General features: G+C 45.9%; 1 protein-coding gene across 4 annotated transcripts in view; it reads left to right on the forward strand.

The window, feature by feature from the left end:
* The first annotated feature begins 4166 nt into the window (after positions 1-4166).
* RAVER2 (ribonucleoprotein, PTB binding 2) overlaps positions 4167-13749 on the forward strand; it is a 30442-nt gene continuing 20859 nt past the window's right edge. For 3 of the 4 annotated variants that reach the window (XM_054638805.2, XM_077182632.1, XM_077182633.1), the window contains exon 1: positions 4167-4369. In XM_054638805.2, the coding sequence (XP_054494780.2) occupies positions 4214-4369 (156 nt within the window). In that variant the 5' untranslated portion in view covers positions 4167-4213. The remainder of the gene's footprint in view (positions 4370-13749) is intronic. The other variant, XM_077182631.1, reaches the window with a different exon arrangement.

Raw genomic sequence — 13749 nt, forward strand, 5'->3', positions numbered from 1 at the left:
TCCCACCTTTGCACTGTTTGTTTGCAGGACTCTGAGTTAAAGAGTGGAAGCTGCTCAGCAGGCTGATCCTGAGAGAATCCATCATTCCCCAACTCAGGAGCAGCAAATCCACATCCAAGAGCTCCCACTGCAAATGTTTAGCAGAGAGTTTTTGTGCCTGGGTGGAAGAGCAGGAGTAAGAAACATCCCAAGTTTGGGCATGTCATGGAATGGTGCACTGAGAATGCCAGAAGTGCTGGAATTTGTAGGATACAGGAACTCCTTTGGCACCTCTGGTGTATTTTGGATGCAGTTTGCATTGTGAGTGATCTGGGTGATCATCACCAAACGAATCATTGGTGTTGAAACGAAATCTGCAGCTCCTGGATCCAAAATCTCAGTGGCTGAATGAAACAAAAGGAGCAGCTGGAGCAGGAAGAGCAGGGACAAAAGGGAGTGCCATGGATTGTGTGGCTGACATGAGTGTGATGGTAAAATCCATCCTTCTGATGGAATGTGCAGCAGCTGGAGGGTCCCACATCCCCCTGCAGGAAACACTGAATTGTTTCATTTCTCTTGCATTCAGCCATCCCTTACCTGAGGAGCTCAAATACCTGGGAATATCAGAGGGGCTTGTGTCCAAGAGATGTTCTCAGTCTTGGCTGTCACTTGGTGTGCACAGATCTGAGTTTGTTTGTACTTTTGGATGTGGAATCCCAGAGAATCCCAGAATCCTGGACTGGTTTGGGCTGGGAGGGACCTTAAATCCCATTTCATTCCAGCCCTGCCATGGGCAGGGACTCCTTCCACCAGCCCAGCCTGGACAATTTTGCCTGACTGCACCTGTCATTCCAAAAGAATGTTTAAATTTACAATTACAATTTTAATTAATACTCATTCCATAAAAATTACAAAATATATATGACTGGTATGATCCAGAGCTGCAGAAGCACAGGGAAATTTATCTTTTTATGACAGCTACAAATGGAACTGCTGGGGTTGAGTACATTACTCTTAATTAGCAGGGAATTTAGTGAACTAAATTAAATTATTACAAGGTGGTTTATCAGTTGTGCAGCAGCACAAGTGAAGTTACTGTTCTATTTTTTAATAATAGATTTAATTTAACAATTTTTTTTTTGCTTCTGCAGCAGTATTAAAACCTAATGAAAGTATTTTAGAAAATGGGAAACTGTTTAGATCAAAGCATAAACATGGAGGGGGTTTGGTTTGGAAGCTCCAGAAAAGGAGTCAAAGTCATGGAAATATTTCATGGAAGCCTGTAATCAACAGGAGGAAATTCCTTAAGGAAATATCTGCATGCCTTGGCTCAGCATCCTCTTCCTCCTGGAACAGCTCTTTTTGTGGGAGGCTGGGATCACCTGGACATGAACACTGGGGGGAAAAGATGAATACTTTAACCTACAAAATACAAGATTTTAAATATCTATCCATAACCTAGAGAAAAAAAAAAGTTTTTTCCCTGATATTTTATATATTCTCTGAATATATTCCTATTTTCTCAAGTTTCTCTGGAACTATTTACTGTAGGAATTTTGTTTGTGCCATTAATACCAAACTATTAATTTCTGAATTCTTTCAGCAATGCACTTTAAATTTGAATGACTTAAATTCAGGGACACCTGCAGCCCATCAAAAATGACCAAAAAAAGGCAAATTTTGAGGAGGCAATTGCTGTAGGTAGAATTAATGAGCACTGGTTGCAGGTGAAGCAGTGTCCACCTTCAAAGTGGAAAATTAATGGTAAAATTAATTACTCTGCTTGAATTCCTTCATTAGCATAACTAAATTTTATGATGTTTGAGCAGATCCATAATTTCTGCTGTAATAGCTTGATCTGGTGATAATTTTTGAGGAGATATTTCATGTTTCAGTATTTCTAGGAGAAAAGTGTTCCTTTTTCATGATCCCAGAATTATTTACATCCCATAATCTATGAACTCTTCACACCTCTCATTTCCAACGATTTTATTAAAAATAACGCAAATATTGAAAAAGGAGGAACATTACCTGTTCAAGAAAAAATTAGGGAAAAGGAAGGCCTTGAACAGAAGCTTGTCAGCTGTCAATTTTTAAATAATAAACCAAATTTCCCTTTGATTACTGTCATTTTAAAATTCATTTTAGAAGTAATGAAAGTCCAAGATGCTTTGTGTTCTTAACTTGTTTTGGTCTGGGCCAAGGCAATTTCTAAACCAATTTATTTGGTGGAATTTTTTAATCTGTAACTGATAATTAAAATGGCACCTTGAACCTAGTCAAGAATTATCCATCAGAATTAGATTTTCTTGATAAGAATTGTTACAAACACCCAATTCAACTTCAAGTGTTCTTCCAATTTCCTTTTTAAGACTCATTATGTTTCAGGTCTGGATTCTCTTTTGCCTGTTCTTTGTGGTTGGCCTCGTGTCTAAAAATGGCTACAAAAATTTAAATTATTCTTCACTCATTTATAGCAATGATGACAACGTTAAGAGCTAAATTTACAATGTCATTTACTGTAAATGACATTGCAAGGAATTATGCTAGAGGAAAAATGGATTTTCCAAAAGAACAACCTATTTTATTTTTTTAAATGGGTGCTGACTGAGAACTCATGGAAGGGGAAATTTACTTTATAGTGATTCCATGAAATATTGTCCTTCTGTTGTGATGCTGGGCTCCTTTTTATGGCAGGTCACAGCCCTGTGCCTGTCCCCAGTGTCACCAGCACAGCAGCCAGGTGCTGTTTTCCTCATTTGCATGGATTTTAATTAATATGTCACATTCCTGGTGAGGAATAAAACTGGGACAAGATCACTCTGGGCCACTGTGCCTGCTGATCTCCAGTGGAGTTCTTGGGTTCACTTGGGATTACAGGTTGGACTCAATGATCCCAGAGGTCTTTCCCAGCCTAACTGATTCTGTGGGATTTATTCTGTTGCTGTTCTGTTTTTCAGAATTTCCCACTAAACGAACTTTTCCACTTTCCCAGGCTAACTGATTCCATGCATCAGCCTTGTTTTGTTGCTGTTCTGTATTTCAGCCTCTCCAGTGGATCTGGATGCAGGGAAGGTGGCAGTGATGGGGACTTGGGGAATGATTGCTGCTGGCCTTGGCTTCCATCAGGATGGATCCTGGGGCAATTCCCCTCACAAGAGAGCCCCAGCTGTTCTCCAGAGCTCTCAAACCCTTCCCAAAAATCTGTCTGGAGATCGGATACTGTGGGGATGAGGTGAGGAGGGCCTGAGGGTGCTGGTGGACAATGAGCAGTCCCTGAGCCAGCAGAGTGTCCTGAGGAGACCTTCAGGAGGAGCATTCCCAGCAGGTCAGGGGTGATCCTGGAGAACAGCTGGGGCTCTCTTGTGAGGGGAATTGCCCCAGGATCCATCCTGATGGGAGCCAAGGCCAGAGCTCTGTCCCTCTTCTTCACCCAGCAGCAATCATTCCCCAAATCTCCATCACTGCCACTTTCCCTGGGTACAGATCCAGCAGGTCAGGGGGGATCCTGCCCTGGAGGCACCTCTGGGTGCTGTGCCCAGCCCTGGGGACACCTCTGGGTGCTGTGTCCAGCTCTGGCTCCTTAGCACAGCAGGGACAGGAGCTCCTGGAGCTGAGCAAGGGCCTGGAGCATCTCGGTGCCCAGGAAAGGCTGAGGGAGCTGGGGCTGCTCAGCCTGGAGAGGAGCCCCAGTGAGAGGGGCCTCAGCCCTGGGTGTCCCTGGGTGTCCCTGTGCCTGTCCCTGTGTGCAGGGAGGGTCAGAGAGCCCCCAGGTTCTGCCCGGGGCCCAGCGATGGCACCAGAGGAGCGGGCAGGAACCGGTATCAGGGAGTTCCCCTGGACAGGAGGCAGAATTTCTTCACTGAAAGAACGGCGCCAGATTGTCCAGAGAGGCTCAGGAGTCTCCTCAGTGGGGCTACTCCAGACCCGTCTGGACACAATCCTGTGCCATGTGCTCTGGGATGACCCTGTCTGAGCAGGGCGCTTGGACCCGTTCTGTGAAATTGCCGCTGCGTTCCGTTCATCCCGCACACACCCCGGAGCTCCGTTACGGGCAGCGCCGAGCCCGCCCCGAGCCCGCTGGGCTGCCCCGCGTCGCTGCGGGGCTCGGCGGGCCGGGGTCGGGCCGCCGTGAGGGGCCGGGCCCGGGGGCTCCCTCAGGCTGCCCCGGGCGGGGCAGGGCGGGGGCGGCCCCAGCGCCGCGCTCCCCCCGCGGTCCCCGGCGCGCTGCAAGATGGCGGCGGGAGCCGAGCGCGGCGCGGCGCTGCCCGCGGAGCCGCCGCCGCTGAGCGCCGAGGAGGTGGCGAGGCGGCTGGCGAGCACCCGCCGCGAGCTGGGCAACCGCCGCAAGATCCTGCTGCGGAACCTGCCGGCCGAGAGCAGCAGCCAGGTACGGCCGCCAGCGCTGCCCGCAGCCGCCCGGCGGCGTGGCGCGCTCCCGCCCGCGCCTCAGGCGGGGGCCGGCAGCGGGGAGGGAGGCGCGGGGCAGCCCCGGGTCCCCCGCGGGGCTCGGCGGCCGCGGGGCGCTGCCTCCCCCCGGAGCTGCCCCTCACGGCGCCGGCTGCGTGGGGCGGCTTTGTTACCTGCGGAGAGCGGCTCCGGCTCGCCCGTCCACGCCCTCACCGGGGGCCACGCCGGGCTTGCCGGGCAGCACTCCCCGGGGAGCGCCGGGGTGTGAGGGGGCGAGCGGGGCTCGGTGTGGGGTGAGCGGGTAACGGGAGCGCCGCCGGAGAGGCGGCACCTGTGTGCGCACAGGTAGGGCACTGCAGCACAGCCGCTTGCGGTGCGAAATCTGGGCGAAAAAGCTTCCAGACTGGCTTTCTTTTTTTTCATTATTATTGTGAGGTGAGCCAGACGTAGAGAGGGAAAGCGGTTTTCCGCAGTCTGACGGTGGTTTAGGAAAATTCCGCTCAAATTGCTGCTGTTGGTAGGAGATGATCGCTGAACTCTTCAACCGAGTGCTGTGAGTCAGATGCTGAGGTGATTTAGCTGCACAGTCACTTCACCAGCTCCAAGCGCTCAACTTGATGCGCGAGTGTTAAAAAAAAAAAAAAAAGAAGAAGAAAGTAACAGCTCCTTTTGTTCTGCTCTGCTGCCGGTGTGCCTCCCCCCTCTCTGAAGCACAGGTGGTTTTACTACCTGCGGCTGAGAGCAGCACGTGCAGCCTCTCCATTTCTGCATAACTCCGGCACAAAAAGGGACTATTCATTTCGACTATTCATTTCGGAGAGGCTCTCCGGGCGCTCGCAGTAATCCGAGCCGCAGCGCCCAGCTGGCCGCTGCACTTCTGGCTGTTTTGTTCTCTCTCGGTGTGTCTGGCCCGGCTCTAGCAGGTTAAAAGTTTAAGAGCTGACAGCTTTGTTAGGGTGCTCTAGGCACCTCTGCTGATGGCAGCCCGATGAGCTGATCTGTAGCAAACTCTTGGCTTGGCCAGCGCTGCTAATCTTCGTCTCTTCACGAAGCGGCGGTGTTGACAGAGAGGCTTTGCTGGTGTGTCACCAGATGCTCGCCCTGCGTGGCCCGTCAGGAGCACTCTGTGACACTCCGGGTGTGTCCCCTGCTCCCCCTGCATGAGCTCCCGTGTGGGGATTCACCTCTCAGGTTTGGCGGTGCTTGCTCAGCCGGTGTGTGCTACAGGGAAATACCAACATTAAGGTCAACTTTGGCAGCCACGGAGTCTTCTGGAAGTTTGCCTTTTTGTTTTGATGGCTTCAAAGCAGCGCTTAGATGCCTTTTTCTCCTTTGTGTCAGGTTCTAATGTTGCCCTGAACACCGTGTACAGATCCTAAAATGCACTTTACAAACTGTCATTTTTATTTTTAACGTTGACGAGCTGCTGCTGGTGGTAACAAAGGCAGAAGAATTGTGCTAGAGAGAGGAAGTTTCTGTCCTGGAGCAGTTTTGGAAAGAAGGGTGTTTGTGGTCAGGCATGTTAAGTCTACCTGTGTATTTTGCTGTGATATGCTTCCAAAATTACTATGAAATTTCACATTTCTTGTTGCCAGTTAACACCCGTAGTAAACACGGGTTTGTCTTCTGTTTTCTCCTTGCAGTAATTGGTGAGCCAAGTAAAATCAGATAAACTGTTTCTGACCTGGCCAGTTTTATTCACTGTCAAGAGGGAGATGAACATCACTGAAATGCAGCCAAGTCTCCCAAAATAGGTTTTCATAAATGTAACTATTCATCTCTGAGTGTTGGGGTGTTGGCTTTGCTGCCATTTGTTGTTAAGTGAAGAGTGAGGCCAAGATTTACCAAAATAGTTTTGAAATGAAAAATGACTGTTTTGCTGATAGAGAGAGAGAGATTGGTGGAGATACTCAGTATTGTCAGAAAAGTAGGAAAAAACTAATTTTATTAATATGAACTTACATAACAAATATAATTCCTCTGCCAGTTGTAGCTACATATTAACTTTATTACTGTACTTGTAATCTTCAATTACCTTTGGAGCCCCACCTGTGTTAAACTAAATTTAAAAAAATAAATTACCCTCGGGGCCACAGCAGAAATGTCTCTTGGCCATGAGGTTTCTGAACCAGAAACAGGTTTAGAAACCAAGCAGAGCTCACCCTGCAAGTAGATGCCTGCAGGATCAGTGTTTCTTCAGGCAGTTTTCTCACTACAGCCATGGAGAAAGGATTTTTTGTGGCAGATCTGTTTTACATCTGCCCCGCTCCTGAAGGCAGAGTCTCCATTTGCTGTTCAGCTGGCAGTCAGTGAATGCTGAACTCCCCAGAGTTGCCAGGTAGTGCCCAAATTCACCCTCATGGGATTCCTCCAGCACAATACCAACGTGTGGTGTGATGATGACCCAGAAATGGCCACAGGCTGTGCTGACCCCTGGAACTCTTCAGGTCTTTGATACCCATAGCAATGACTGTGCCTTAGAGGCAGAATTCGTACTGGGGATCAGGAGAGGCTTCACTGGGATACCTGCTTGGAGCAGGGATCCACTCTGCTCCCCCCTGCAGCCTGGGCAGGTCCCACTCCTGCAGCTCCAGTTGTCGGTGCCAGAGGAGATATTTCATGTTTCATGTCATATAAATATTGGGGCGTGTCCTGTGCTCTTGGAGCAGGCGCTCAATGGCTTCATTAGGGCAGGGCAGTGCTGTGGGATGTCCTGCACTGAGATCAGCCCCTCGGTGCCAGCCCTTCTGAAGAGCAGCACACAGTGGGTCTGTCCTTGTGGCAGCAGCAGCCTCTGATGTGGTGCTGTGCTCAGGCTGATGCTTGCAGAGCAGTCTTTGCCAGGAGACTTTAAAGGGAGCGTGGTTGTAGCGCTGGCTTTCATCGTGATCTGCCTGGCACTGCATCAGGGGTCCCTTGGCTTGCCTTGCTGTGTGTGCATCTCCCTGAGCCACATCCCTGATCCATCATCCACTCCACGGCCCCCTGGGATGTTGTAAGAGCAAGAATTGCAACCAGAAGGTCCTTGGAACAATCCTAAAGCTGTTCCCAGTGCTCTGGAGGAGGAGGAGGACTGCTCTGAGCAGAGGGAGGGAAGGAAACACCACCTCCCTCTCTCCTTTTCTGCTAAAGAGATGCCAGGAACTTCAGGATGACCAGAATGGAAGTGAAGTTGTATCTCACTGAACAGGAAGTTTTGAGTTTATATTGGTTTTACCCCAGCCAGCAAATAAGCACCACACAGCCAATTTTTCACTTCTTTGCTGCTCTGGTGCTGGGGAGAATCAGGGGAAAAGTAAAGCTGGGGAGTTAAGAACAGTTTAACTCTTGAAGAAAAATAAAACATATCTAAAATTAATATAAGACTGATAAAACTAATATTAACTGTAATAATTAATAATTAATTTGTAGCCAGATCTCCAGTGTTCTGTGCCAGGATCAGCTGCCCAGCAAGGGCTGTTGGAGTTTTGCTTCCCATTTTTGCAGATAAGAGAAGATGCTATGGAAGATGCAATTGCTCCCGACCATTTTTGGGTTGATTGTGTTGATTATCCCTAAATTCAAGCATGTTGCAGCTCTACAAAATAAACCTGGTGGAGGGGATGCTCTGCTTTAGTGTAGAACATGCAGCAAGTAGGGCTGGTTAATTATTTTAACACCCTGTGGTTCTCCTGGGGAGGAACAGAATCCAGAGAACAACGAAACACTGAGGTGTTGATCCAAACCTGCTACAGTCCACCTGGGACAGGGATTTATTTGGTATTTTGGAACCTCATGGACCCATTCAGTTTTTTCTCTGCTGTCTGTTGCTGATCAAAAGCCAAATCCCTACTTAGCATGGTGCTGTTTCTGGTGGGGCTGTGCCATTTCCCCCCTTTCTCCCTGGATTAGCCATCATTTTCCCTGTTGGATGGAAAGCCCCTAATGAGGTGTGATGATTTGAGGAAGTGCTCTCTCCAGTCTGTTGGATGCCAGAGCTTTAAGCAGAAGGGCCTTTGTGTTCCCATTCCTCCCCTGTCACACTGCCTGAACATGAAAGGCACATTGTGGACAGGGAGCAGCTCTCGTGCCTTAAGATGGAATTTTAAAATTTTCTTTATTACTTTTCTTTTGCTTGGAGCTCTTGCTCTCTCAAGTTACCTCTTTCTATGTATTTTTCCCTCTTTCATTTAGCTCTCACACCATCCAGTATACCCAGGATGATGGAATTCATTTCCAGGCCCATAAAGATCCTCTTAGCAACACTCCCAAAAATCTCTGGAAGATCAGAGGAAAAAGTCTTTCATTCCACTGAGAAATTGTTGTTTTCCTGTCTTCACATTTTCTTACATTACTTCACTGATCTTACAAAAGTGAGAATCAATTCCCAAGCACAAAGGTTTGCCCCAAGAGCAGTTTATGGCCTGGAATGATCCATTTCAGGTTTCCTAGTCTGGGATTGTGGGAATGAGGAGGGAATGAGCAGGGCAGGAGCTTTGGGACGCTCCTCAGTGCTCGCTGTTCCTGGCAGCTCAGCATCTGCCACATCCCAGCCTTGCTGCTCTGAGAACTTCTGCCCTCAGCACTGAAAACCACCTGGAAACTGGGAGGGAAGGAAGAGCTGTGGTGAGCCCAGTGTGCCTGAAATGTGACTTCTTAGGGGGATTTATCCAGCAATTAATGACATTTTGAGGCCCTCCTGCCTATCTGATCAGGAGATGGTTAAAATTGCACTTTGCATCAGTCCTTTTGTTTTTGTATTAACCCTCTTGTTGGTGCTGAGTGCTGCACTTGTTCTCCAGCAGAGCTCTGCGTTTTCCCTTTAGTAACATATTATTTAAACTGTGTCAATATTCTCTTTTTTACTACTTATTATGATTTATTTAATATCTGCAGTGAAATCCATGTGTCATGTCATGAGCTCAGATATTTAGCAGTCTAAAATCCGAATCAAATGAACAGCCTGTTATATCATTTTGTAAATGTAAAGCCTTTTTTCTGAGAAGCTCTCTTTTCCCTACCCTGCCTGCACAAATGGAACAAAGCCTTTTTCAGCTGTGAGATGATTTAAAACTTCTTGCTTAGCCAAGTAACTACTTTAACCTTAATTGATTCTCATTTCAAGGATATTCATGGGAAGTTCAGGCCTTCAGGTGCTCGGTGAGAGCCAAGTTACAGACCAGGCTTGGAGAGTGTTTACATTGGAGACTTCCCTGAAGCTCACTGCAGACATCTGGCCAGGCACCCTTAGAATTGTTGAATATTCTGGTGCCAGAAAAGCACAATTATTACATTTCATATCTAGTTTTACTTCCAGAGAGAGAACAGTGCTCGAGTTTGGTGCGCTGTAGGCTTTATATACATTATTATAGATATCTTATGTATTGTTCCAGGTGAGTACTGAGAATTTCTTGGGTGTTTTTTTCCCTTACACTGTGACACTCTGGGTAGGACAAGCTGCTTTTATTAGAAATAAACCACTGAGCTTTCCTAATTTGATAAATGTGCCTGTGAGTGAGTCCCTTTCTAAATTTGTGTTTAAAACAATGTAGGTACTAAACACAAAGTTCAAGGTGCAAATCTCAAATTGATGATAAGAGCTGAAAACTCAGGTTGCCAATTTTTCTACCCAAGAGAGGACAGGGCAAGAACTGAAGTATTTCATGACCACATTTTCAATAGTAAATAATACACTTCTTGAAAGGATAAAGGGTGATTTCTCTTAAACTCCCTTTATTTGATTTGATTTTGCTTTTTCTGCTAATTTGCAGAAAATAATCAAAATATTTTGCAGAAATAATCGTATGACCGATTATTTCCTAATTACAATTTTAATTTGTATTGATGACAAGATTATCTGCTCTTAAAGCTTTAAGGGGCTGTGGAGTGGCTATGCTTTATTGGTTATATTTCTGTTATTTTCTATATATTCTATATATTTCTAAATATCTATATCTATATATGTATATATATTCTGTTATTTCTATATATTGGTTATATTTCTGTTATTTTCTATATATTCTATATATTTCTATGCATCTATATATCTATATTCTGTTATTTCTATATATTGATTATATTTCTGTTGTTTTCTATATATTCTATATATTTCTATGTATCTATATGTATATATATTCTGTTATTTCTATATATTGGTTATATTTCTGTTACTTTCTATATATTCTATATATTTCTATATATCTATATATATATTCAGTTATTTCTATATATTGGTTATATTTCTGATATTTTCTATATATTCTATATATTTCTATGTATCTATATATATTCTGTTATTTCTATATATTGGTTATATTTCTGTTATTTCTATATATTCTATATATTTCTATATATCTATATCTATATTCTGTTATTTCTATATATTGGTTGTATTTCTGTTATTTTCTATATATCCTATATATTTCTATATATCTATATCTATATTCTGTTATTTCTATATATTGGTTATATTTCTGTTATTTTCTATATATCCTATATATTTCTATATATCTATATCTCTATATATATTCTATTATTTCTATATATTGGTTATATTTCTGTTATATTCTATATATTTCTATATATATATCTATATATATATTCTGTTATTTCTATATATTGGTTATATTTCTGTTCCAGGAGCACAAATTCCTGGAATGGTTTGGGTTGGAAGGGACCAGATAGAACTGCTTAACATTTTTGTTGTCAAAATCTAGGCAAACATCAATTTATAAACGGGGGAGGTCAGGGGTGGGTTCAATCTGTAACCAACTGGGAGAAACTGGGGGTACAACTGAAGCTGGGGAATACAATGTTTAAACCAAGAGGGCATCACAGGGGAGGAGAACAACTTCAGCAAACCAATGGGGCCTCGAAGGATACAAAATTGATGGGGAAGTTTCTAGAGAAAGGGGCAGGCTTGGGGAGGGATTGACATTCAATGGCAGCAGGAACAGGGAGAGGTTTGGGGAGATGGACAAAGCCAACAACACAGGAGGGAAGGAGCAACCCATTGAGAATGAAATATGCCATAACAATACAAAACAGGAGGGGCTACAAAACTGCTGCTAGGAGCAAATTACAGTCAGAACCACACACCCCAGCAGGAAGGAGCAGCAGCAGTGGGAGCAGGCAGCTGCTGTTTGTTTCTGCTGTTCTCAGGGAAACATCCCCGTGCTTACATTGCTCACAAGTGAACAGGGTCACAGCAGAGGATCTACCTGGCTTGGCTGATCCCTTCTCCTCCAGAGCAAGCATCCCCTCCTGGCCAGGCCTGCAGAGGATCTACCTGGCTTGGCTGATCCCTTCTCCCTCCTGCAGGGCAAACATTCCCTCCTGGCCAGGCCTGGAGAGCTGCAGAGGATCTACCTGGCTTGGCTGATCCTTTCTCCTGCAGGGCAAACATTCCCTCCTGGCTTGGCTGATCCCTTCTCCTCCAGAGCAAGCATCCCCTCCTGGCCAGGCCTGCAGAGCTGCAGAGGATCTACCTGGCTTGGCTGATCCCTTCTCCTCCAGGGCAAACATTCCCTCCTGGCTTGGCTGATCCCTTCTCCCTCCTGCAGGGCAAACATTCCCTCCTGGCCAGAGCTGCAGAGCTGCAGAGGATCCACCTGGCTTGGCTGATCCCTTCTGCTCCAGAGCAAACATTCCCTCCTGGCTTGGCTGATCCCTTCTCCTGCAGGGCAAGCATTCCCTCCTGGCCAGGCCTGCAGAGCTGCTTGGAGCACTGGGGTCAGAGCTGTTGCTCCCATTGCTTTGCTGACACTTCTGCCCTGAGCTGTGGGGAGTGAAGCTGGGAGCAGCAGCACAATGGGAGCTCTGTTCCTTCTTTTCCACCAGACCTGAGTGCTGGGAGACGTTGGAGGTGAAGTTTAGAGAAGTGCCTGGCTTAGCAAGCAGAGAAATCTCGGTGTAGCACCCAGATATTTACAGCTGTTCCATGGAAAGGAGTGCACATTTCCCTGCAGTTGGCAGGGTGTGTTTTATCTTTGTAAATCCTCACGAATGGTGTTTATGTGAGGAATGCTTTCACTGAAACCCTGCCCAAGCCCAGCTCCACAGGTGAAGGTCTCAGCCCTGCCAGGAGCCCACGAGAGCACAAGAACCAGAACCTTCCTGGAAGAACCCTCTGCACAAACCTGGCAGTGTTTGCAGCCCCCTGTGGGAGTTGGTGTTAAAACCTTTACCGGATTTCTGTGCTTAAATCAGGCTTTATTTTAAATCTCCTTTACATTCTCATCAGTTTTTATATGAGATCTCATAATTATCCCCAAAGACTTGTGCAGTAGGGGCTGTTTTCCTCTCAAAGTTTCAGGCAGTTCCTGGGGAATCATGTGGAATCATCTGATACACAGATGACTTTCAAAAGAGTTCTCAGAGCTGTTTGAAATCCTACTTCCTCCTGCCTAATCATGATATAAAACTTGCAGTGGTACTCTTGTAAAATAATACAGGAAATCAAAAGGGCAAATATGTCCCTCTTTTTCTGAGTGGGACAGAAACAATTTTTTGGAGTCTTCAGTGGCACAGCACAACAGAGCTGCCAATAGTGTACAGAAAGTCTCCTCTCAGTCTCTTATGCGTGAGGAAGAACCATGTAATTCTTGTTGGAGAGGTGTCCACACTCAAATCCCCTGCCTGGCTTGAATTTTGGGCATATCTTGCATTTCAGAAACCCCATCCTTATCACACCTTATTCGTGGACGTGTGCTGGCTGCAGAAATGCTGCCATATTTTATTAATGCAGTATTTGACAGCTGTTAAATAGTGAAACCAGAGATTGGTGCTCTCCTGACTAAAAGGTGTGCACCTGATACCCCTCACAGAGAACCCAATTAACCTTTGGGCTCCATATATTGAATTACCAAACTGGCAGCTACACTCAGCTGCTGGAAATCAGCTGCAATTAAACTTTCAGACAAAGCTGGTTGATTATTTTGCTTGCAGAAATCATCTTGCACTCCTGTGTATGGGATTTATCCAGCTAAAATCATGTAAATGTCCAGATTATTACTCCTGCTTTTTCCTTGGGATGGTGAGTGCTCAACTCTGCTTTCTCATCCCTGAACTGACAGTAATTTTGGGGATTTTGGGGGATGTGCACCTTGGTTTTTTGGGAATAGCTGTAGCAAACTCCTCTTAGACTTGCTCTTAGCCACCCCTCCTCTCTTCCCATTAATTAGTGGGAGCAAATAGCACTCTTGGGATTGATTCTCTGTTGAGCAGCTGTGCAGTAATTGATAGAGGATACTTTCCAGGGGGTACTCTGGCCACAATTATCTGCTGGGTGAAAGAATATCCATTATTAAGGGTGAAAATCTATTAAAGTGAACTTGAGCAGGAAACTAAAGCAATGTTGGGTTTTGGGGCAGCACTGTGCCC

The sequence above is a fragment of the Agelaius phoeniceus genome, chromosome 8, assembly GCF_051311805.1.
Source record: "Agelaius phoeniceus isolate bAgePho1 chromosome 8, bAgePho1.hap1, whole genome shotgun sequence".
NCBI lineage: Eukaryota > Metazoa > Chordata > Aves > Passeriformes > Icteridae > Agelaius > Agelaius phoeniceus.